The 26,343-nt window shown below is 40.5% G+C and overlaps 1 protein-coding gene and 1 non-coding gene across 3 annotated transcripts in view; both read left to right on the forward strand.

Annotated features, from left to right (window-relative positions):
• The first annotated feature begins 4,281 nt into the window (after positions 1–4,281).
• Positions 4,282–4,395, forward strand: trnal-caa (transfer RNA leucine (anticodon CAA)). Its single transcript has 2 exons — positions 4,282–4,319; positions 4,350–4,395. It is a non-coding gene; the product is annotated as a tRNA-Leu (tRNA).
• Positions 4,396–7,683: 3,288 nt separating this feature from the next.
• The window catches only part of pdgfrl (platelet-derived growth factor receptor-like), a 33,188-nt gene continuing 14,528 nt past the window's right edge, over positions 7,684–26,343 (forward strand). For both annotated transcript variants that reach the window (XM_072570222.1, XM_072570231.1), the window contains exons 1-3: positions 7,684–7,950; positions 14,465–14,786; positions 18,597–18,748. In XM_072570222.1, the coding sequence (XP_072426323.1) occupies positions 7,893–7,950; positions 14,465–14,786; positions 18,597–18,748 (532 nt within the window). In that variant the 5' untranslated portion in view covers positions 7,684–7,892. The remainder of the gene's footprint in view (positions 7,951–14,464; positions 14,787–18,596; positions 18,749–26,343) is intronic.

Consider the following 26,343-nt stretch of genomic DNA (forward strand, 5'->3'; position numbering starts at 1 on the left):
CTCTCTTTCTCAAATGTTGGTGGATGCTAATTCAATTGTTAAATTTAAGTCTGAGATGGATAAATTCTAATTAAGTAAAGCTATTAAGGGATATGGGTCCTAGGTATTCATATGGAGTTAGGCCACAGATCAGTAGCAAGGGGCTAAATGGCCTACTTCTCATCTTATATTCCTAAGTACAGTAGAACCCCAGTATATGCGGATTCGGTTTCTGTGGTTTCAGGTATCCACAGTTTACAGCGGCCCGAAAATATTACGTGGAACATTCCAGAAATAATACTAGGGGTTTGCCGGGAAGGTAAATTTCCCATTTAAATAATAGGGTTCACTACTATCTGCAGTTTTGGGCATGCGCGGTAGGTCTTGGAATGTATCACCTGCGGATGGGGGGGGAAACCTGTATTGCATTAAGGAGGGATGGTGTCAATTAAGGCCATTTGCGTAGAACTTCAAAACAAAAAAAAAATCGCATTGTTGGGAGTGTACTTTCGACCCCTGTCAGAGAGAGATGGAGGGCAGATTGAAAGTCATAGACTTGCACAGAACAGAAACAGACCCTTCGGACCAAGTCATCCATGCTGTCCAGATATCCTAAATTAATCTAGTCCTAGATCTTTATGCAGAGAGTGGTAAGGGCGTGGAATGCCCTATCTGCTAATGTAGTCAATTCAGCCACATGAGGGAGATTTAAACAATTCTTAGATAAGCACATGGATGATTTTGGGATAGTGTAGGGGGACAAGCTGAGAATAGTTCACAGGTCGGCACAACATCGAGGGCCGAAGAGCCTGTTCTGCGCTGTATTGTTCTATTTGCCCATATCCCTCTAAACTATTCCTATTCATATACCCATCCAGATATCTTTTAAATTTTGTTACTACACCAGCTTCCACCACTTCCTCTGGCAGCTTACTTCAAACACACACCACTCTCTGCATGAAAACATTGCCCCTTAGATCCCTTTTAAATCTTTCTCCTCTCACTTTAAACCGATGCCCTCTAGTTTTGGACGCCCCCACTCCCAGGAAAAGTCCTTGGCTATTCACTCTTTCCATGCCCATGATTTTATAAACCTCTACAAGATCAACCCTCAGTCTCTGACACTCCAGGAAAATAGCCCCAGCCTATTCAGTCTCTCCCTATAAACAGCAAATTTTAAAATGTAGAAATAATGTGATTCTAGTTGTACAGGACTGGAGAACTGCAAATAGGATTTCTTTATATCCTTGGTTAAGAAAAGTTGTAAGGATTATCACAACAATTACAGACCAGCTACTTTGACTTTGGTTGTGGGGAAACTTCTAGAAACAATTAATGGGAATAGAATAGTGGTCAAGATAGAAAAATGTGAGGTGTTTCAGAAGAGTAGCATGATTTCTAAAGGGAAAATCATGTTTAATTAATTTGCTGAAGTTTTTTTGAAGAGGTAACAGAAAGGCTTTATGAGGGTTAACACTGTTCATGTGTTAAACATGGATTTCAAAAAATGTGTTTGATACAGTTCCATACAACATACAGATGAGGAAGTTATCTCTATTGATATGGAAAAAAATAGTAGCAATGCAGATGCAAAATTAGTTGAGTGATAGGAAACAAAAAGTAATGTTCAATGGGTATTTTTCAGGCTAGAGGGAGGTTGAGAGTTAGGTTTGCTGAGGACCCTTGCCTTTCCTAACATATATTAATGATCTGGATCTTGGTGTGCAGGGAACAGTTTCAAAATTTGCAGATGACACTAAACTCGGAAGAACTCTAAACTGTGAAGAGGATGTGTGCTACACTCTGTTCCTCAGGCTGTGCTGGGGAGAGGTGGCTTTCCTCAAAATTAACTGATTCTCTTTATGACAGCTTTTTGCAGCTCTGTTTGATTCAACCATCAGTGACCTGAGTGGGCAGTACTTTAGAATACTCAAGTTAGCCATTCATAAGGAAAAGATAGTTTAAAACCTCAGTACACTGAGTAATGAATGTACTGGTCACACTGGACCCTCACTTTCAAATATACAAGACGAGTCAGGCCAGTATATGTCATTCACCAACTTTAGCAGATTTTCCTTTGCAGGAATTCCATGGAGGAGAACAACAGAGAATGGGAACCCAAAAGAAGACCTCCATCAAATCCTGAAGACTGACGCTGTTGAACAGCATCCCTAATTTTTTCTCCCCTCCACCTGTGGGATATAGGTAAAGTAGTGTTACTTCTGCAATCATAATTACTTATGCAAGGTAAATTAATTCACACCAGTGTATAATTGTTTCAACCAAGAGCTGAGTCAACAAGAATGAAAATTATGTGAAGGAAATATATAATTGTTTTTGTATTAGCTATAATGTGCATACAAGAATGAAATGTGCCTGAAAACAATGGTAGATGTTACAAATAGATAAGGTGCTGTGAGGGTGTAGGTTAAGCCAGATATGCTTGTACAAACAGTAGTTATAAGCATCTGTTTCCCACTTCTGCAAAAACAAAAACAAACCACAATTAAAAGGTCATAAGACTCAATATGAATAAGGAATGGAAGGAAATGTTACAAGTAAGGGAAACAGATGGCAGTGAAGGAGGATACACCTAACAATGGACCACAGCAGGTTGTGGTGAAATGGCCAAGTAAAACTTGTACTTTGTTATGCACAAGGCCGGATAAGGCAAGAGATAAACAATAGTAATAGGCACCAGGTTTAGAGTCGTGGGAGGAGGGAAGGAGAAACTAATCCTATATATGTACTTGCTAAACTCTGCGTGTCTATTTTAGGCACCACGTTTGCAAGTGTATAATAAATGATACTGTTGCTTCAGATCTTGTCTCGGACTTAAATTATTGAAATGAGTGGGTTCTATTTCCCACACACCCATAACACTAAGGTTTTGGCTAGGGCTATTTAAAGGCACTTGCATTAGTTGCATCAAGTAATTGGGCAGTCAACACGGTTTAAAGGAAGGGAAATTGTGTCAATCCAATCTGCTGAGAACCAGAGGGGTGCAGCTTCATTTCACTGGCCATAAGGAAAACCATGTAAAACCTGAAAATGACACATACCGATCTAATTCATTTCGAATAGTTCGAAACATTACAGTTCTATAAAGTACAGTACAAACAATACATTCATTTCTAAATGTTACTTCTTATTTACTACACTTTCCTCAGCATCGGGTAATTTACCTCTGTCACCTCTAAATTTCCACCTGGGAGCCAGGAGAATGGCCATCAACCTGAAACATTAATTGTTTCCCTCCACAGATGCTCCATGAGCAAATTATTCTTTTTGTTCAGCTTTCCAGTATCCTGCAGATCAGAGATCTTCCCTTGTGTACTTCTTCAACTCAGAGGGAAAAGGCTGTTTAAAAGCTCGGTACACTGGGAAATGAATGTGCTGGTCATACTGGTCCTTAAATCAAAACTTGTCAAAATCTCTTTAACATGTTAATGAAAACCACCTACAAGTTCCCCTCCAAGCCACTCACGACGTTGACCTGGAGATATATCACCGTTCCCTCACTGTCGCTGGGTCAACATCTGGGAACTCCCTCCCTAACAGCAGAGTGGGTCAACCTAGTGCACATGGACTGCAGAAGTTCAAGAAGGCACCTCACCACCAACTTCTCAAGGGAAACTAGGGATGGGCAATAAATGCTGATCCAACTATCAATCTCACGTCCCACGACAGAATAAATAAAAACTCTGCTCCTCTCTCCACCGATGCTGCTTATCCTGTATTTCCAGACTGTATCTCAGTTCCCATTTCCAGTGTCCAGGGGCATTTTGCTTTAATTGATTCACTCGTACTTTTTAAACTTCAGCAACTGCTTCAACTGAAGTGTGTACATTCACGTAACATATAATTTATAAAATGTCGACCAAAGAGAAGCGGTGATCTCTGCAATGTTAACAAAACGGGGTATTTTCAAGAGTCCAGCACCTTCTTTCGCTGCACTTATGGGTGGTACTGAGCATGCGCCTCCACACACAAAATGGCGGTTCCCTGAGCTCCGCTGGGTAAGTACCGCCCTCAACATGGCCGTCCCCCGCTCCGCCCTGAGCAAAGCCGCCTTCGGTGCCGCCCTCACTGAGGATACGAAAATGGAGGAGGTCATGCAGCCAAGTCAAATAGACCGCACATGATTAGGAACGACTGGCCGAGTGAGATGTTCCTGAGACAAATAAAAATAAAAATGCTGGCCCGCATCAAACGCTAAAAGCACTCGCAGCACTGCCGTCACCCAGAAACCCTGCTTGATGTTCACGGATTTGAGTCTCGCTGACGCTGCTGCCGTCAGTTGTCAGGATGGCCGAGTGGTCTAAGGCGCCAGACTCAAGGATACAGTCCTTCCCATTGCGGGACGGGTGTTCTGGTCTCCGACTGGAGGCGTGGGTTCGAATCCCACTTCTGACATCAATTTTTCTCAGCTCATGTCTCAGGCGCCAATCTCAGCGATTTTCATTTTAAATTATTCCCTGCTGCCACATCTGCAGCTTTACTTCCAGACAGATTAGGTATTACTGTAGGGCGTCAAACTAAACAGGATAAGGCTCACACTAACTTTTTAAACACTTTTAATGTTAATCGATCTGAAATTATTAATAACCAGATAGACTATGTGTTGCAAGCTAACCTTTAAGAAAACGAGTTTCATTTGCAAAGTAAACAGTTACAATTTGGGTATTGTAGACATTTTTGTTACATCAGATGGCAATCTCTCTCTCAGTCCCTTGTGCTAAATTCGCAGCCTCTCTTGTTTCTAAATAATACCATCCTGTCATTATGTCAATGCGAGATATATCTTCTCCCAGTTCATTTCCTAAATTATCTTTTGCAATCTGTCTTTCCCTGGCTGATGGGAAGGGGATAAAGAAAGGAGACCGAGGAAATTTAAGTCAGAGAAGTGTTAAGTGATACATATCACCATGAAGAATGAGGACATATTATAAATAATACAATTGAACTCATGGATAGATTCATCGATTCATACAACACAGAAAGAGCCTTTCAGCCAATCCAGTCTGCACTGACTACCACTAAAAGTGGCTAATCTGAATTTCCTGCACATATCCTTGAATGTTATGATATTTCAAGTACTCATCCAACCATTTTTTTAAAGATTGTAAAGTTTCTGGCCTCCACTCTTGCCAGGCAGTGCATTCCAGATTCCCACCAATTGCTGAGTGAAATTTTTTTTTCCCAAATCTCATCTGAATCTCCTGCCTCTTATCCTAAAACCATGTATTTTCGTGATTAACCTCTTAACCAAGGAAAACAGCTGTTCTATACTCATCTTGTCCATACCCTTCATAATCTTATACACCTCAATCAGGTTCCCCCACCACACCCCCGCCTCAGTCTTCTCTGCTCTAAAGAAGACAATCTAAGTCTATCTAATCTCTGCTTACAGCTCAATTTCTCCAACGAGGCAATATCCTTGTCAACCTCCTCAATATCCCCCCTATTGCTATCACATCCTTCCTATAGCAACCAGAACTGCACACAGTATTCCAGTTGTGGCCTGACCAATGCTTTGTCCAACTCCAATATTACTTCCTTGTTCTTATACTCTAGGTTACGACCGATGAATACAAGTGTCCCACATGCTTTCTTAACTATTCTATTCATGTCTAGATTAGAGTGGTGCTGGAAAAGCACAGCAGCCCATTCAGCATCCAAGGAGCAGGAACTCTAATCTAGACTCTGGTTTCCAGCAACTGCAGTTCTTGTTTTTACCTATCCTATTCATGTGCTCTGCTGACTTCAGGGAGCTGTGATATCTGTACTTACGTCCTCCTTTCCCAGAGTGAAGACCAAAGAGAAGCATTCATTCAACACCCTTCCAATATCCTACGGCTTCACTTACAGGTTGCTCCCTTGGTACCTAACAGGCCCTACTCTTTCCATGGTTAACTTTTTAACTTTTTCCCTTTAATGTATTTATTAAAAATATTAGGATTCTTCCTAATACTGTTCACAAGTCCTTTTCCATGCCCACCTTTCGTTCTTCTAATTGCTTTCTTATGTTCCCTCTTCCACTTCCTCTAGGTAGGCCTTCAACTGAATTGCCCCCTTTGTACTTGCTAAATGGCCTATTCTTCTTCCTTGAATTGTTCCATACATCCAAGTTTCTCTGAACTAATTGCTTTTGCCTGTACTCCCCCCAGATAGAGAAAGTCTATTGAACCTGGGAGTGATCTCCTCAGGGAGGAGATTTGATAGACGTGGAGTATTCTAAATGGTTCTAGAGTCACTGGGTGAAAATCCTGGAACTTCCTAGCAGCACTCTAGGTGTTCCTACACTGAATGTTTGCAGTGATTCAAGGGAATCTAATCTAAGTCATTTCACCACTATCTTTACCAGGACAAATAGGGATGGTCTATAAATGTTGACCTAGCCTCTGAGAGTATGATGGAGGCAGATTCAAATGTGGCTTATAAAATGAAATTTGATATTTATCTGTAGGAAAGATGTGCAGAATTAGAGAAGAAAAGTCAGTGTGTGGGACTTACTCACTATTTGTATCAGAGAATAAGCACTGACATGATAGGCTGAATGACATCATTCTTTGTTCTCTGATTCATAAAATGAGCATAGCTACTGTCCAAAGTGAGAGCATTGGTTCTGATCTGAAATTGTTGAACTCAGTGCTAATTTTGGAAGGCTGTGAAGTGTCTTAGTGAAAGATGAGGATTGTTCCAACTTGCATTGAGCTTGGGCTAGAGAACAATCTGATTTCTCTACTTTCAGGCTCAGTGTGGAATGGATGAAATGGGAAATTAGATCAATATTTGAATCAGGAAACCAGTACAAGACTATGTTGGAAATGAAGCATTGAGTTCGGATTTGGATTACTCCAGCAAAAATTGTGAAACAAATGGCCTTTCATATTATTAACCTCTGGTTTTATTGGTTTTTCAGGTCCTAAGTGCAATTATGAGTTACAATCTTTATATTATTTTTGATCATTTCTGTTATCTGAAAAAATGCCAAACTTTGACTGAGGTATAAATGCTGATTGGCATTTGATGTGTCCTGCAGCTATATTTAAAAAGGCAATATATTCTTCTACTCTTATCACCACAAATTAGTCTCAGGTAGTTATCATAGCTATGGGAGCCATTTTGTTTCAGATGTAAATGCCATTGCCAAAGTTCACATTTATTGCTCATCCTTTGTTACCTTTCAGATTGTGGTGGTGGGCTTCATTCTTGTCCTGCTATTGATCATTGGTAACAGTGAGTCTGAGTGCAGTTAGGGAAGTTCTGTGACTTTGACCCAGTGACCATATCACAGATAATAGTGCCAGTATATTATTGCAATTATAGCAGTTGCATATTACATGGTATTATGATCATAAGGCCATTAGACATTGGAGCAGAAATAAGCCATTCAGCCCATTGAGTCTGTTCTGCCATCCAATAAGATCATGACTGATTTGATCATCTTAAACTCCATTTTCCTGCTTGTAATTTTTTAAAAAACTGGATATCAGAGGTATGTATTGATGGTCACTCTGTATTACAATTCTAGCATTTGCCTGTTGCATTGATATCTACTGTACCGCACTGTGTATTGTAGATAGTTGTGAATGTTACAGCTATAGTTAGTTAACGCTGCAGTCTCATTTAGCTATAGCATTGTGTTTCCCATAGGGGTCAGCCTTCTTGCAGAATAGAAAATCTTTCACTCGACTTGAAAAGCATCTTATTCCGATTAACCTGATTTGGAATTCAACACGTATTGAAAAATCCCAACCATTTCCAGGCTGTGGGCTTTTACCAAACAGCTAATCTCTCCGGAGATAGCCTGCTAGCCTCTTAACAGAAAGTTAACCATTCCGAGAGAAACAAACATCCGTACAATATCCTTTCCTAACAGAGTATTCGCGTCTGAGAAACGTTGTAAAATGAAGTTTTATGTCGTTTTGCTGTTTGTGTTTTTCTGCGAATTACTTTTACAGATGGGTAAGTGACACCGTCGCTGTTTCACAGGCGAAAAGGTGTCGACGTGTTTCACTTTGACTTAAGGCTCTCTCGGTCTGTTTCTCCCCCCCCCCCCCCCCGGACTTCTGATTGAAATGTTAAATATTTTCTTCTGACATCAAAATACTAATCAATGAGCATTATCCAAATGCGTTTGAACGTTATTTTTCGCATGTGTGTAGTGCCAGGTAGAATGGTCCCTCCCAGTTAGATCCATTCATCTCTGAGGTTCACAGAGACAGAGAGAGGAGGGGGGTGAAGGGGGTTGGGGGGTGGGGGGGGAATGTTGACTGGTGTATGGCACAGCTGCACATCTGGATTTACATGTATGCAAAGGATAGATATCTCAAAACTAATTGCCAGGGAATTCCGTTGGGGACTTCAGATGTTAGAAACAAGGAGAGCAAAACGTGAGGTCGCGGTGCAACTTTGCTGCCAAAGCAGTGGTTTCTGTATCACAGCTGAACTGTAGTGTAAATAGAGAATCAGGTTGTGGCTGAACCTCCGAGAGAAGCCCTTCCAAAGAGAAACTTTTAAATTTCAGCCTGCATGATGTTTAAGGACTCCGGTCTCCAACTGGTTTTAAACTAGATTGAAAATTTCTTACATGAACCTGTTAGCCCTCCTTGTCTGTACTTGGAAGCACTAGCTTTCGGAGCACCGCTCCTTCATCAGGTGGTTGTGGAGGGCACAATTGTAAGACACAGAATTTATAACAAAAGTTTACAGTGTGATGTAACTGAAATTATACATTGAAAAATATCTCGATTGTTTGTTAAGTCTCTCATCTGTTAGAATGGCCATGTTAGTTTAACTTCTTTCATATGTAAATCACAAAGGTTTTTTTAAAAGTTACATTCTCAGGTTAACTTTAACAATTTATTATCAGCCAAGATAATGTGTTGAAGGTGTTAGCCCCCTGTATGCTGTTGTCTGTGCATAATGTTTAGACTGATTCTAATCTAAAACGTAAGTTAACAGAGTCTCACATGGATTCATACAGTTTTTGAGCAAAGTATAATGTAACTCTCACAATTACAAATTCACCCCACAAGCACATATGTGTGTGTGTGTGCATGTGGGCTTGTGTGTGTGTGTGTATGTGTCTGGGGTGAGGGGTTGTGAGTGTCTGTGAGAGAGACTGTATATGTGTGTGTGTGAGTGTAAAGGGGTCTAAGTCTGTGAGAGTGTGCCAGTATGAGTGTATGTGAATATCTGTGGGCATGTCTGTGTGTAGGAGTGCCTGTGTATGTGTGTGTGTGTGTATAGTGCAATGGTGGTCACCTGTAGTGTGACATGAACCCAGGGTCCTGGTTGAGGCCCTCTCTATTGGTACCGAACTTAGCAATCATCCTCTGCTCGGCCATGTTTCGCTACTGCTTGTCCTAAGTCCACCTTGGAGGATGATCACCCAAAGGTCCGAGATCGAATGTCCTGGACCGCTGAAGTGTTCTCCAACTGAGAGGGAACACTCCTACCTGCTGATTGTTGTGCGGTGCCCATTCATCCATTGCTGTAGCCTCTTCACCTTTGACAACCAGTTCTTCATCCAGACACATGGAACAGCCACGGGGACCAAATGTGCATCCAATATGACAACATCTTCATGCACAGATTTGATCAAGACTTGTTCTGTACGCAGGACCTCTAACCAACACTATACACCAGGTACAATGATGATATGTTCTTCTTCTGGATCCATGGCGAGGAGTCACTGATAAAACTACATAGTGATATCAACAAATCTTATCCCACCTCAAACTCACCATGGACTACTCTCTACTATCTGTCTCATTCTTGAACACGTGCATCTCCATCAAGGATGGGGACCTCAGCACCACACTCTACCGCAAACCCACCGACAACCTCACAATGCTACACTTCTCCAGCTTCCACCCAAAACATTTTAAAACAGCCATCCCCTATGGACCAGCCCCATGCTTACACTGGATCTGTTCAGATGAGGAGGAACATGACGGGCACTTGGAAGCACTCAAGGATGCCCTCATAAGAATGGGGTAAGATGCTCAACTCATCGACCGCCAGTTCTGACGTGCTACAGCAAGGAACCATAATGACCTCCTCAGGAGCCAGACATGAGCTGCAACCGACAGGGAACCCTTCGTTGTCCAGTACTTCCCAGGAGCCGAAAAACTACGCCATGTTCTTCGCGGCCTGCAACACATTATCAATAAGAATGAGCACCTCGCCAAGACCTTCCCCACAGCTCCACTGCTCGCCTTTAAGCAACCACCAAACCTCAAACAGATCATTGCTCATAGCAAGCTGTGTGGCTTTCATGACAACTCCATACAACCCTGTCACGGTAGATGCTGCAAGATGTGTCAGAGTGTGGACGCGGAACCACCATTACACGTGGGGACATCTCCCACCTTGTACATGGCAGGTACTCATGTGACTCAGCCAACGTTGTCTATCTTATATGTTGCAGGTAAGGATGCCCTGAGGCATGGTACATTGGTGAAACTGAGCAGAGGCTACGGCAACGGATGAATGGGCACCGCACAACAATCAACTGACAGGAGGGTTCCCTCCCAGTTGGGGAACACTTCAGTAGTCCAGGAGATTCGACGTTGGACCTTCGGGTGACCATCCTCCAAGGCGGACTTCAGGACAGGCAGCAGTGAAAAGTGGCCGAGCAGAGGCTGATAGCTAAGTTCGGCACCCATAGGGAGGGCCTCAACCAGTCCCTTAGGTTCATGTCACACTACAGGTGATCACCATTGCACTATACACACAAACAGACACTCCTACACACACACACACACACACTCCTACACACGCACACACAGACATTCCTATACACAGACACACACACAGACACTCACATACACTCCTACAAACACACACACTCCCACATTCCCACATGCACCCTCTCACAGACTTAGACCCCTTTACATTCACACAAACATATACACTCTCTCTCATATACACTCATAATCCCCCACCCCAGCCACACACACACACAGACACTCCTACAGACACACACACTCCCACATGCACTGTCTCACAGACTTAGACCCCTTTACACTCACACAAACACATATACATTCTCTCTCATAGCCACTCACAACCCTCCACCCAAGACAAACACACACACACAAACCCACATGCACACATACACATATACATTTGTGGGGTGTATTTGTACTTACACAGTTACATTGTACTTTTTTCAACAACTGCATGAATCCATGGTAAGACTGTTAACTATTTTTTTTAGATTTGAATCAATCTAAACATTATGACACAGACAGCAGCATACCTTCATCATATTATCTTGGCTGATAATAAATTGTTAAAGTTAACCCGAGAATGTAACTTTTTTCAGTGTATAATTTCAGTTATATCAAACAGTAAACTCTTGCTATAAATTCTGTGTTTTACAATTGTGTCCTCCATAACCACCTGATGAAGGAGCAGTGCTCTGAAAGCTAGTGCTTCCAATTAAACCTGTTGGACTATAACCTGGTGTTGTGTGATTTTTAACTTTGTACACCTCTGCCCAACACTGGCATCTCCAAATCTCGTCTGTACTTGGAATTGTTTCAAATATGTAGTAAGGATATTGAAAGTGGGAGCACTGTAAACTTTGAGAAGGACAGCATAGAAATTTGTAAGGACATTGAAATGTCGATGGAGGGCACATAGGTGGCAGTTGAAGTTCGTGTCAGAGAAATATGAGATAGAAACTTAGAAATGTAAAAAATGGGAACAGAAATAAGCTATTCAGTGCTGAGAGCCTGCTCTGTTTTTCAATATGTGGTTGGTCATATAAGCCTGAACCCTGTTCTCACTTTCTGCTCATACACTTTGATCTATTCAGCCCTAAGAACTATCATTAACTCATTCTTGAAAACATTCAATGATTTGATCTCAACTGTTTTTCTGTAGCAGAAAATTCCACAGCCTCATTGCTCCCTTTGTGAATAATCTCATCTTAGTCCTAAATTATCTACCCCATATGCTTAAATTGTGACCTCTGGATTTGGGAATGTGAAGTACTTTGGTACTTTGATACAAAATAACGTGGAGAGATAATATAAATGAAGGGTATAATTCTATGCCTGTTGGACTATAATCTGGTGTTGTGTGATTTTTAACTTTGTACACCTCTGCCCAACACTGGCATCTCCAAATCTCGTCTGTACTTGGAATTGTTTCAAATATGTAGTAAGGATATTGAAAGTGGGAGCACTGTAAACTTTGAGAAGGACAGCATAGAAATTTGTAAGGACATTGAAATGTCGATGGAGGGCACATAGGTGGCAGTTGAAGTTCGTGTCAGAGAAATATGAGATAGAAACTTAGAAATGTAAAAAATGGGAACAGAAATAAGCTATTCAGTGCTGAGAGCCTGCTCTGTTTTTCAATATGTGGTTGGTCATATAAGCCTGTACCCTGTTCTCACTTTCTGCTCATACACTTTGATCTATTCAGCCCTAAGAACTATCTTTAACTCATTCTTGAAAACATTCAATGATTTGATCTCAACTGTTTTTCTGTAGCAGAAAATTCCACAGCCTCACTGCTCCCTTTGTGAATAATCTCATCTTAGTCCTAAATTACCTACCCCATATCCTTAAATTGTGACCTCTGGTTTTGGAAATCTGAAGTACTTTGGTACTTTGATACAAAATAACGTGGAGAGATAATATAAATGAAGGGTATAATTCTATGCTTTATAAATAAGAGCAAAGAGTACATGAGCAGGAGGTTATGATGAACTTAAGTAAGATACTCATTAGGCCTCAGCTGGAGTATTGTATACAGTTCTGGGCTCTAAACTTTGGGAAGGATGTGAGTACATTTGTGAGTGTGCAGAAGGGGTCTACACAAATGGTACACATTGTTTTTATTTCAATAATTATACTATGCCTTCTTACATGCCTTGATTGAATCTGCCTCCACCCCACTTCCAGGCAGTGCATTCCAGATTCTAATTACTTGTTTCTTTGCACTTCATATTTGCTTCATTTGCAAATCATTTTGAACCTATGCTTTCTCGTTCTTTACCTTTTAACAAAAGGGGAAAAAAAAAACAACTGTCTTTACTTTGTGCAGCCTGCTCAAGATTTTGAAAAATTCTATCAAATCTCCTCTTAGCCTTCTCCTCTCCAAGGAATGAGGTCCCGACATCTTCAACATACCATTATTAAGTGAAGTTTCTCATCTCTGAAGCCATTCTTATAGAGCTCTTCAGCACTCTCTGCATTCATATCCTTGCTAACTTGCAGTGCCCAGAACTGCACAGAATTCTCCAGCTGAGGTCTAACTAGTAACTTATTCAAGTTCTTTTTAAAAATTTAATCACAGAACATGAGTGTTGCTGGCTTGGCCAGCTTTTATCACCCATCCTTTGTTGCTCTTGAAAAGGGTAGCAATGAACTGCCTTCCTGAACCGCTGCTGTACATGGGTAAATTCAGCATAACCTCCTACTCTTGCCCTTTCTCTTCCAATTAACTAAGGCCAAGGAACTGTATTAATCTGCCCTGCTACCTTTAAAAGCATATACACACTCAGGTCAGTTTACCCTGTGACCCCTTTAGAATAGAACCCTTTATACTGTCTCTTCATGTTCTTCCAACGAAATGAATCATCCTCACACTTCTCCACATTGAACTTCATCTGCCACCTTTCCACCCTCCCACCAAGTTTTCTGCACTGTTCTCTTCACAGTTTACACAATTAGAAGCAGAAGTAGGCCATTGAGCCCTTCAATTCTGCTTTACCTATTCTGAATTCTATCGAGCTCCAATAACCTTCCGCCCCCTTGCTTATCAAGAATCCTTCTACCTTTGCTTTAAATTACCCTGCCCTCAGTGCTCTCTGGGAAAGAAACTTCAAAAGATTCTTGACCCTCTGAGAGAAAATGTTCTCATCGCTGTCTTAAATGGGAGAGCTCTTAATTTTAAATTGCACCCCCTAATTCATGGTCATTCACTTAAAACAGGAAACATCCTTTTAGTATTCACCCTCTCAAGTCCCTTCAATGTGTTATGTTTCAATACTATCACTTTTCATTCTTTTAAACACCCAGCCGGTCCACCTTTCCTCATTAGGTAACCCCCAATTCCAGATATCAGTTGAATGAAACTTCTCTAAACTGCTTCTAATGCATTCATATCTTTTCTTAAATAAAGGGACCAAACCTATACATAAACTCCAGTGGTCTCGTCAACATACTACTGCGGCAAAAGATTCCTAACTTTGTATTCCATTCCCTTCAAGAAACAACCACATTTTATTTGTGTTCCTAATCACTTGTATCTGCATACTAAGTTTTCGTGATTCATGAATGAGGATACTCAAATCCCTCTGAACCTCAGTGTTTTGCAATTTCACGATTAAATATTACTGAAGCATTCAATGGTCTTCATTCATTTCTGAAACTGTATATTGCTTGTGTAACAATTTCAGTAAGATTTTATTGTTTTGTCTTCTTTATGAAAATGCTTAATATTTTCTTATTAGGGGATTGTCAAAGGAAGGAGAAAAGGATCGCACAACGGAATGAAAAAAATAAACAAAAAGCAGTTGGACAGAATAAAATCAGAGTAATACATAAGAAATTTAAACTAAAAAGTCGAAAACCGAGAAAGGAGAGGGTGTTCCTAGACAAAGACTTAAAGCCAACCTTCATCATGACACAGGTTTTAGATAAAGGCCACTTCCAGAAACCAGCAGAGACATTAATCCTCGCCTCAGGGCAACCTATTGAGCTGCGTTGTAAAGGGAATAATATCGGCTGGACGTATCCACCTTACCTCAACAGCTCAAACCACTCCAGGTTCAGGTAAACGGCATGTGGAAATCTGAATTATAAATATATATAAATCTGAAATATAAATTGGAAATACACAGAGGTCAAGCAGTTACTATGGCAAAAGAAATACAGTTAATTTTGCAGAATGAAGAATTGCAGAGCTGAAACATTGAATTGAAATTGACCAAGCCCAAGAAGGTAGGCGGGGAGGGAGGTGGGGAGCTTTATGCCTTCTCATCATCCCAGTAAATTAATAGCGGTGGCAACATTGGTAGCATCAGTGACTGTACACTTGGATGTCAATCGTGCCAAATGATTGCCCAATTAAGGGCCATTTCCTATTGCCACTGACATTTTCTTAGCATTAGGGACACCTGTAAGAGTCACCAATAAAGAGTGCACCTTCCTCTCTACATGTCCTACAGCCTCAACATTGGCCACTTATGTTTGAATTTGCTGTACTGAAAGATGGTCCATCATCCTCAGCCAAATGCTGCTCCCACCTTTAGTTTCTTAACCTCCAGTAAACTCTGCCCAGGGTTCCTCTTCTGTCCCAGCAATTGGTCTTTATACTGATGAGAAAGTTCAATCCATTAACTCTTCATAGATGTGGGGTATTTTCAGCGTCTTCTGTATTTATCTTCCTTTCCAATAGTGACCTGTCTGGTAAACCAACCCTGTGATTGGAGGGTATCTCCTCCCCAAGGTTCTCTTAATGCCTTCCCCAGCCAATTCTGTCCTTCATGTTACACCATTCAAGATGCTGTTCCTGACCTACAATCATATCCATAAACTTTTTCTACCCTTGCTTTTTCCACCCCGACACTCATTCCATAATACCTTCCATCTATCCCCTTGTGACCTACAACTTGACATGCCATAGTCACACTGCACTGTCCTGATAACCTACATCCCTTCACCCCTCAACTGGCCAGCTGACACAGGGAAACAATTTTCAAAATGGTCATTACATTTAGCAGGGCCTGAGTGATATCTGTAGACCCACTATTTGAAATGTCGGGATATCATCACAGATACAATGCAGTTGCTTGACTATGTAGGTTGAGAATCGAAAAGTGTGGCACTGGAAAAGCACAGTAGGTCAGGCAACATCCGAGAAACAGGAGAATCGATGTTTCAGGCATAAGCTCTTCATCAACCCTTCATTCCTGACGAAGGGCTTACGCCCAAAACGTCAATTCTCCTGTTCCTTGGATGCTGCCTGACCTGCTGTGCTTTTCCAATGTGACACTTTCAACTCTGATCTCCAGCATCTGCAGTCCTCACTTTCTCCTGACTATGTAGGTTGTACAGTTGAACTATTGTTCTGCAATTTCATGTGATTAAATTTTGGAGATGGAAACAAACTTCTCTGAAAATTAATTTTGTTGCAAGTGTTGGCAGTTTGTCAAAACTCACTGGGAATTCACTAAAACTGGAAAATAATGTAATAGCACAAATTTTAAGCAAACAAAGAACTGTTCCATGGCAGGTTTTATCTTTTCTTGTTTTACAATTTTTGAAGGAAACAGAGATATTTAATATAAGCCTTTCTTTGATATGTCAATAGAATGAAGAAAGATAAATTTAACAATGTTCCATTGAGTGTGGCATCAGGGAGCTCTAGCAACACTAGACCCAATGGAAATCAGGGGAAAAAAATCTCCACAGGTTAGAGTCATACCAAGCACAAAGGAAGATGTTTGTGGTTGTTGGAGGTCAGTCATCTCAGCTCCAGGACATCTCTGCAGGAGTTCCTCAGGGTGATGTCTGAGGCCCGACCATCTTCAGCCGCTCCATCAGTGACATTTCCTCCTGAGAATGTTCATTTGAGGATTGCACAATGTTCAGCACAGTTAAGTACTCCTCAGATACTGAAGCAGTTCATGTTCAAATGCAGCAAGACCTGGACAATGTCATGACTTAGGCTGAAAAGTGGCAAGTAATATTCACTTGCCAAGCAATCTAACCATCGTCCCTTGACATTCGGTAACATTATCATCACTGAATCTCCAACTATCAACATCCTGGGGGTTACCATTGACTAAAAAATGAACTGGACTAGCTGTATGAACAAGAGTGCCCACAATAATAGGTCAGAAGCTGGGAATCCTGTAGTGAATAACTCACCTCCTGACTTCACAAAGTCTGTCTACCATTAACAAGGTTCAAATCAAACATGTGATATAATATTCCCCACTTGCCTGGATGGGTGCAGCTTCAACAACACTCAAGAAACTTGATACCATGTAGGTTAAAGCAGTCCACTTGACTAGCACCATATCTATTTCCTGCACCTCGGATGCTCAATAGCAGTAGTGTGTACCATCTACAAGAAACACTGCACTAGTTCACCATGGCTGTTCAGACAGCATCTCAGAAACCAACAATCACTTCCATCTAGAAAGACAAGGGCAAGCAATACATGGGAACACCACCTTTTGCAAGTTCCCCTCTAAGCTATTTATCATCTTGATGTCCTAAAAATCCGAAAGTGATTTTTAAAATTATTATGAACCAGACCAAACCCCCTCAAAATGTATCAAGAAGATAGCCTAGACTCTAACTTTTTCTGATTTTAAAGGTAAGTGTAAGGTGTTGTGCTCCAGATGTAATTCAATTGGTCAAACTGCTCGAATTTAAAACACATTTTATTTTTACACTACAGTTAAAATGCAAACAAAATACAAGGAAAGGAATTGGCTTAACTGTAACTCTGTCAAAATGCTTAACAAAATAATATATATATTAATTACTATTAATTAAATGTTTCGACATTGTATATCCCATAAACACACCATTGGCAAAAAGCATATTCAGTAAAATAGATTGTCGCACATGTAATTCTAGCAGCAGGAACAGAACCCTTGCTTTTAGTTGTAACAGAGAGAGAGAATAAGAGCTTCCACATCCAGCTTCAAGCCCCCAGCAACTGCAGATAGCTAAAACTATTAGTTCTGGTTCTCTGGGAGCTTGGCCTCACCCATTCAGGCGACTTCTATTGTTCCAACTTTAAAAAATAACCCAAAAGCTTCACAAGCTGTTCATTGGCTTTGGAGTCTCAACCTTTCTTAATAAGAATAAAGCAAAAAATACACCTCTTAAAGCCATAGTATTGTCACAAAGGAGTCAAGTACTGACCTAAACGGGTGCAATGATCACCTGGAAATGTACGATGGCTTCTCATATTGGGAGATGAAAAGTTGACTGCAGAGTATTCAGCTTAGAAAGACTGGAAATAAACTCTGGCATAAAAAAAACAAATTTCCATTGGTTGGTTGGTAAGACAAAGAGAAAATGAACAATGGATTAATAACAACAGAACCAAGGATTGTTCTCTCTCTCTCTCCCTATACCAGAATCAGATGAAAGCAGCACCTGATGTAAAAGCAATTTGGAAAACAGCCATTTACCAAGAACTCCAGGACTTTTCAAATTTCATTAGTAATGAGAAAACAAGACAACTATGCAGTCATGAATTCAGGTTTCAATGACTCTAAAACATTTAATCCACATTTACTTTTATTTTCTTGTTGGTATCAGACACCTTTCCTGTCTTAAAACTAATACTTCAGTTTTTTGTGTGTGTTTGATGTTTTACTATACCTTTTCTTCGGGTTAGTAGTAGTAACATTCTTTGTCTGTCACTGAAAAATACTTTAATAATTAGTTCCTTTATTTTCTATAGAATATTTTAATTGAAGTGTGATAACTATGTGCCAGAAGAATTAAATAAAAGTCTTTGTTGTGACTTAATAGACAGAGAGGGGTTTAATAAGAGAGGAGCTCATTCTCACTCCTCACCTGGTCATAAAAAGTGAAAACTATTTTTTTTCTCAGTATTGTACAGCAGCAAAAGTACAGCCAACTAACAGTTACCAATACAAGAGCTGCAGACACCGGAGAATACAGCTGCTGGGTGATACTCTGTGATGGGCTGGAGTGTAGCAAAGATGACCTGAGAATGGGCAAAACATATATCTTTGTGGCAGGTAACCTGTTCCCATTGAAGTATATGGTTCTTACATTCAATTTCTGTCCTTATTAAATAGACTATCAAAAGTATGATGTAAAAGTAGGAAATAATAACTTAGCAATGTGGTACCACAGGAGGCAGTGTAATGGAAATTACAATGGTGTTTTATGGTTCGCTTAGGGAGCCTCAAGTTCCTTTGGCAAAATTCACTTTTAACATGTAGTCTGAAGCTTGGATTCCCTACAGGGTGGAAACAGGCCCTTTGGCCCAACAAGTCCACACCTACCCTCTGAAGAGTAACCCACCCAGACCCATTTCCCTCTGACTAATGCACCTAACACTATGATGTTCCTCAATCCTGAAGAAGGGCTTATGCCCGAAACATCGATTCTCCTGTTCCTTGGATGCTGCCTGAACTGCTGCGCTTTTCCAGCAACACATTTTCAGCTCTGATCTCCAGCATCTGCAGTCCTCACTTTCTCCTGTAACTTAGCATGGCCAATTCACCTGACCTACACATCTTTGGACTGTGAAAGGAAACCAGAACATCCGGAGGAAACCCGCACAGACACAGGACAGTCACCCAAGGCTGGAATTGAATCTGGGACCCTGGTGCTGTGAGGCAGCAGTGCTAGCCACTGTGCCACCCCTTTGGATAGTAACGGCGGGGGGCGGGGGTAACTTTCTTTTTATCAGAAGGCTGACTGTGAATCTTACTGTTTCTGCTGTTTGTGTGCATTAGAAGGATTTACAGGTTGACACTTAACCTGTCACATTATGACCTCGCCTCCCTTGGCCATCATGTCCTGAGGTGAGACATGAACCTGGAGTCTCTAACTCAGAAGTAGGACACTATCTCTCACCTTTGCTATCTGTTTATCTCTTTCTCCTTAATTTGACCATGCTTTTCATAATCTGTTCTCATATTCTCCATCTTTTACTCAGTGACAGTATTTGACAAACTGTGCTCCTGTGTAGTTCCTTGGGATTTTATACTGTGTCCAAAGCATGAAATAAATGTAAGTTGATATTTTTGTATTGTGAAGTCCTATGCAGGTACAAGTAAATTACGATGATCTATTGTTAGCATGGCAGCTTGGTATTGAGATGTCCTTTTTTACTGGTTTTCTTCCCTGCCCTCCTGTCCAAAAGACATGTTGGGATATATTCTATTAATGTTAGCCATATGTTCGTACCTTGCCTAAATAATTGTTATAAAATAAAATGGTACAGCAGCAAGGGTAATTATTCAACTCACTGTGAACCTTGACACTGTCAGGCTGTCTGATCCTGGAGGTACCACAGCCCGCATGTTTTCTATTATAACATACAACCTCGGAGGGGCCACTGAATAGCAGTCAAGCATCGCCAATTTTCTCAACATGACCATTTTTCTGTCCCTATCCTAGATGTGCCAAGGCCAATTGCAGTTTAAAATTCTGCTGATTCCACAGGAGTTTAGCAAGTGATCATTTTGATGTTGGTTATTTATTCTATTTTCACTACAGCTAATTCTCATGTCCCTTGCTGTAGAATTGTCATTGTGTCCTTTAAAACCTGGGTCTCTTTTAATGAGCTCATTGCCCTCTAAGCAGTCTTAGTGCGCTGTCTCATTCTCTCAATGATCCAGAAACTGCAGGCTGTCAGATAAGCTTATGATGTAGAGATCACTTGCTTTTCTGATTCTATAGCTTTTAGCTTTTCTGTCTGCAGTCTTGCTTCATTCATAATCATACCAGAGGTTCAAGATTAAATTACCAGGATATATATGCAGTAATTCCCACAAGCAATAACATACAGACTAGTACAATTCCACTCCATGATACTCCCAGACCTTACAAGATTTGTTGTCCTCTTTCAGTGCTAAAATCCTTTGTTTATTAAGTTTTCTAATTGCCTGTTCAAGAGCAAAGACTCATGCTGGGAGCACTACAGATAAATCATGTGAGAGAAGCCTATAACATGGTGTTTTGTAATTTCCTATGTGCACTTCAGTGTATGAGGCATATGCACTCATAAAAATAAATACTCTATCATCTTCTCTCCCACTACAAATTTCAGTACGAACCTAGGAGGTATTTTGTATCATGTACTCCTTCTTAAGGCTGCATTGATTTATTTTATTTTAGTTTCATGGGATCTTGGCATTACTGCAAAAGTAGCATTTGTTGCCTATTCCTAATTAGAAACAGAGAAACTAAAAGCAGGAGTAGGCCATGTGATCCATCCACCCTTCTCAGCCCTTCAGCATGATTATGACTTGTCCTCTACCTCAATGCCATATTCTTGCATTCTCTCAGTACCCTGCCATGCCTTTAATATCTAATAAAAATTACTCTCTTTCTTGAATATAAACTCATCAACTAGGCCTCCACAGCTTTCTGTGATAGCAAGTTCCACATTATGACCACCTTTTGAGTAGAGAAATATTTCCTTATCTCAATCCTAAATAGCCTCCTCAGTATCCTACTATTCTGACCTTTGGATTTAGTCTCCCCCAACCAAAGGAAACATCCTCCCTGCATCTAATCTGCCTTTTCTTGTTAGCTCGTGATGTTCCACAAGAGTCAGTGTTGGGACCATAACTTTACACTTTATACACTAATGATTTTGATGAAGGAACTGAGGGCATTCTGGCTAAGTTTGCAGACAATATAAAGATAGGTAGAGGGACAGGTAGCATTGGAGAGATTGGGAGGCTGTGGAAGAATTTGGACAGGTTAGGAGAGTAGGTAAAGAAGTGGCAGATGGAATACAACATGGGAAATTGTGCTGTCATGCACTTTGGTAAAAGGAGTAGAAGCATAGACTATTTTTTAAATAGGGAGAAAATTCAGAAATCTGAAGTACAAAGAGACTTGGGAGCTCTAGACCAGGATTCTCTCAAGGTAAACTTGCAGGTTGAGTCAGTAGTTTTGAAGCATTGTTGGCATTTATTTAGAGAGGACTCGAATATAAAAGCAGGGATGTACTTCTGAGGCTCTATAAGCCTCTAATCAGACCGCATTTAGGGAATTTTACCAAGTTTTGGACCCCATATCTCAGGAAGAATGTACTAGCCCTAGAGCAAGTTCAAAGGAGATTCACAAGAACGGTTGTAGGAATGAAAAGCTTAACATATGAGGAACATTTGAGGACTCTGGGCCTGTACTCGATGGATCTTAGGAGGATGTGGGGAGATCTAATTGAAACTTACAGAATACTGTTTGGCTCAGACAGAGTGGATGTTGGTAAGATGTTTCCATTGGTAGGAGAGACTAGGACCTGAGGGCACAGCCTTAGAGGAAAGGGAAGACATTTTAGAATGGAGATAAGGAGAAATATCTTCAGCCAGAGAGTGGTGAATCTATGGAATTCACTGCCACAGAAGGCTGTGGAGACCAGGTCACTGAGTATATTTGAGATGGAAATAGATAGATTCTTGATTGTCAAGGGGATCAAGGGTTATGGGGTGAAAGCAGGCAAATGGGGTTGAGAAACTTACCAGCTACGATGTAATGGTGGAGCAGGCCAGATGGGCTGATTGGCCTAATTTCTGTTCCTATGTCTCATGGTCTTATGGTCTTGAATTCATTCTCGTTATTCTTAACTTTAGTGAACATAGGCCTAGTCAAACCAACCTCTTCTCATATGACAGTCCTGCATCCTTGGTAAAATAATGATTTTCTTAAATTCTTCCCTCTCACTAGACCGTTGGTTCCCTAACATTTCTAGGCAATTACTTGGGCCCTCTTTTGTGATGACACAATCAAAATATGTGCTCCATTCTTCTGCCATTTCTTTGTTCCCCATTATAATTTTTTTCATTTTTGACTACAACCAACCTACATTTTTTTTCAGTAATCTTTTTCTCTTTACATATGTCTGAAGCTTTTACAGTCAGTTTTTTTTTGTTTCCTGCGTGTGCTATCATATGTTATTTTTCCTTAATGAACAATCTTTATTGACCTCACTTGATGCATTCTACAGTGCTCCCAATCCTCAGATCTGCTGCTTTTTCTAACAATTATTTTTCACGTGCTCTTTGGATCCTTTGTAATTATATCTTCTGTAACCTATGGCTGAGCAACATTTCCTGTTTTATTTTGCCCTTGATAAGGTTGTGGTGAGCCAAAATCTTGGATTACAGAAGTTCATATGGCGTAGTGATGAAGGGTTGTTTTTTTGGATTGGAGGCCTGTGACCAACACTGTGCCACAAGGATTGGGTTCACTGCTTTTTGTCATTTATATAAATAATTTGAATGTGAATACAGTAGGAATTATTAGCAAGTTTGCAGATGACACCAAAATTAGTGATGTAGTGGACAGTGAAGAAGGCTATTTCTGAGTGCAACAGGACCTTAATCAGATGGGCAAATGGGCCTTGGAGTGGCAGATGTAGTTTCATTTAGATAAATGTGAGGTGCTGCATTTTGGGAAGGCAAATCAAGGCAGGGTACAGTGAAGCATTGCTGAACAAAGAGACCTTGGGGTGCGGGTTCACAGTTCCTTATAGGTGGTGTTACAGGTAGAGAGGGTAGTGAAGAAAGCATTGAATACACATGCCTTTATTGGTCAGTATATTGAGTATAGAAGTTGGAATGTTATGTTGTGGCTGTACAGGACTTTGGTTGGGCCACTTTTGGAATACTCCATTCAATTCTGATCTCCCTGATATTGGAAAGATGTTGTTAAAGGGTGCAGAAATGATTGACAAGAATGTTGCCAGAGTTGGAGGATTTAAGCTATATGGAGAGGCTGAATAGGCTGGGGCTGTTTTCTTGCAGCATCAGAAGCTGAGGGATGATGTTATAGAAATTTATAAAATCATGAGGGGCATAGATAGATTGTCTTTTTCCCAGGGTAGGGGAGTCCAGAACTAGAAGGCATTGGTTTAAGGTGAGAGGGGAAAGATTGAAAAAGGACCTAAGGGGCAATGTTTTCCTACAGAGGGTGATGCGTATATGGAATGAGCTGCCAGAGGAAGTGGTGAAGACTGGTACAATTACAACATTTAGAAGGTATCTGGATGGGTATATGAATAGGAAGGGTTTAGAGAGATATAGGCCAAGTGCTGGCAAATGGGACTAGATTAATTTAGGATAGCTGGTCGGCATGGATGAGTTGGACTGAAGGTTCTGTTTTCATGCTGTACATCTCTATGACTCTCTGAGTTCCAGGATTTTAATCCAGTGACATTAAATAAATGGCAATAAATTTTCAAATCAGGACAGTGAAGAGGAAACTGCTGGAGATGCTGTTAACACTGAATTCCTAGCCTCAAAATCCACTCAAAATCCATGTATTTTTATGCATGGTTGAGTTTGATTTCCGGCCTGTAGTAATTCTACCCCCACCCAATCACTTGCGAATGATTTTAGTAGTGTGGGATTCAGCAATGATAATCCCATTGAATATTAAGAGGAATCAACTAGAGTTTCTCTTACCAACATGGTTCTTGTGCTAATTAGAATGATGCTTGTCAGTCCTTCTTCTCTGGATGTTTTCACTGTTTTATGATAAGTACAGGGTGTCTGGTTCACACTTACAAAACATTACAGACTTATTAATTAAAAGTCACAACTTGTAGCAACTGCTGAAGGGAAAACAAATTGATTTCCTTCAAGTTTATAGTAGCCTTTATTGCAGAAAACAAAGAGACCTCTGAAAGCTACAGTGTTGTTCACAGCCTCAAACTGTTCAACTATCTGAGACCCAATCCTATTATTATTAGCAGGCAGATATCTTTATTGTTGATAAGTGGTCACCAGACCTTAGACCATTCTGTCATTTGTAGCCAACCGAAACTTGATTTCTAAACAACCCTTCAGTTTCAGCAACTCTATAAACTATACTCAGACACTGTGTAACACTGCATAAACAGTATTTACATGAGTTGGGTTCCTTGCTTTAAAATCATGCAGCAATCCTCCAGCAATCTTTGGTTTTAAAAGAGTTCTTTTGCCATTAAAAATAGAGAAAAATAAGAAGACACGATATTTACAGCAAATAGTGCATGGGATAATACCCAAACAGCCTGCTGCTGTTCTTCAGAGATATCAAAATGGCACTGCACAAAGGAATTTCTCCCCATATGTTCCATTTCTCTTTGACTTTTTTCCCCGAAAGTTAAATAAAATTCATTGCAGAATGAGGTTAGATTTTCTTTTGTATCGGATATATATATTGATGGCAAGACCAGCATTTTTTGCCTATCCTTAGTTGCACATGGGCTCAAGGAAATTACTAGGCCACTGTACAGGGCAGTTAAGAGTCAACCATATCGCCGTGGGCTTTGGAGTCCTGTGTAAGCCAGATCAGCTCAGGGTGACAGATTTCTTTCCATAAAGGACATTAGCGAACAAGGTGAGCTTTTAAAGCAATTGAAATTGGTTATATGGTCACCAGCAGTCTAGTTTCTAATTCCAGATGTTATTGAATTCAAATTTCACTATCTGTCATAGCATGATTTGAACCCATGTCCCAGAAACACATCCACTTAATGACTTGATTGCCATACCCATCAGCTATCTGTGTTCTGGGTTTACTGCCCACTTATCTTCCCTTTATCACTCCCTTCATGTAAGTCTCCCAACCAATATTTCTAAGCACTTCTTTGACTCAGCCATTGCAGACAGCCATGCTCCTCCACTTGCATCTCTCTTCTCTGTTTCAAGCTTACTTCCTTCTGTGTTTTCCTGTGGGAAAAATAACTGTCTCTCAATTCACTTACAACAATATGGCCAAAAGTCCAACAGGCCTATGGCATTCCAATCACCATTTCTTCATTTACTCAACCACACCCTTATCTTCCCTTTAGATGTTCTCAGTAAAGAGAATGAGTTCAAACCTTGCACATTTTTTCAATTATTTGGTCCTTTGCAAACCTATAGGTTGCAGTTGCTTTCTTCATGGCAATGCCTTGGCTAACCAATCAGATCTCCTTATGCCTGTAGTATAGATTGTTGTGATCATTTGAAATTTGGCACTTTTGCATTTGTCCTGTTATGTGTAATTCAAAAGCTTCAGCATTCTGTCTCTCTTTACAGAAATGTTCTGTACTACCATTCCGATCATTCCTTTTTTTTGCTTCTAGATATTATTCTATTGTCTCCTGTAGTAAGAATTCCATAAATTTTCTTATCCCTGGTGTTAAACAGATTACTTCATACTTTCCTGTGCGCGTTTCTCCCACACTTCTTAAATATAAGGATTGCATTAACTATCAACCAGCTTTCTAGTTCAACATACTTCATTTTTCAAATTAACAATTAAGTACGTGTAGTCAAGCCAAGGGAGAACAATAATGGGCCCTAGTGCCCCTCCTGTTTCTGAAACCAAACCACATCCTTTGGCTGCCCTGAACTGGGAACCATAGTCATAGTGGAAACTCCTTCACTAATGTCAAAGTGGGGTAAACTAGTTTTGTATTGGATTAGCTAAACTTGTTGCTTTTATGCTGTCCATTTGAGGTCAGGTTTGATGATATATTTTACAACCATGGTTTTGTCAGACAATCATAGAACTTAGTCATTCATATTGCACTCATCAACATTTACAGCCCATTCAGCCGATGTGTTTATGTCAGTCAGCAAAGATCTGACTACACTAATCCATTTCCAGTTTTTGT

Source organism: Chiloscyllium punctatum, chromosome 1 (genome assembly GCF_047496795.1).
Source record: "Chiloscyllium punctatum isolate Juve2018m chromosome 1, sChiPun1.3, whole genome shotgun sequence".
In the NCBI taxonomy this organism is placed as follows: domain Eukaryota; kingdom Metazoa; phylum Chordata; class Chondrichthyes; order Orectolobiformes; family Hemiscylliidae; genus Chiloscyllium; species Chiloscyllium punctatum.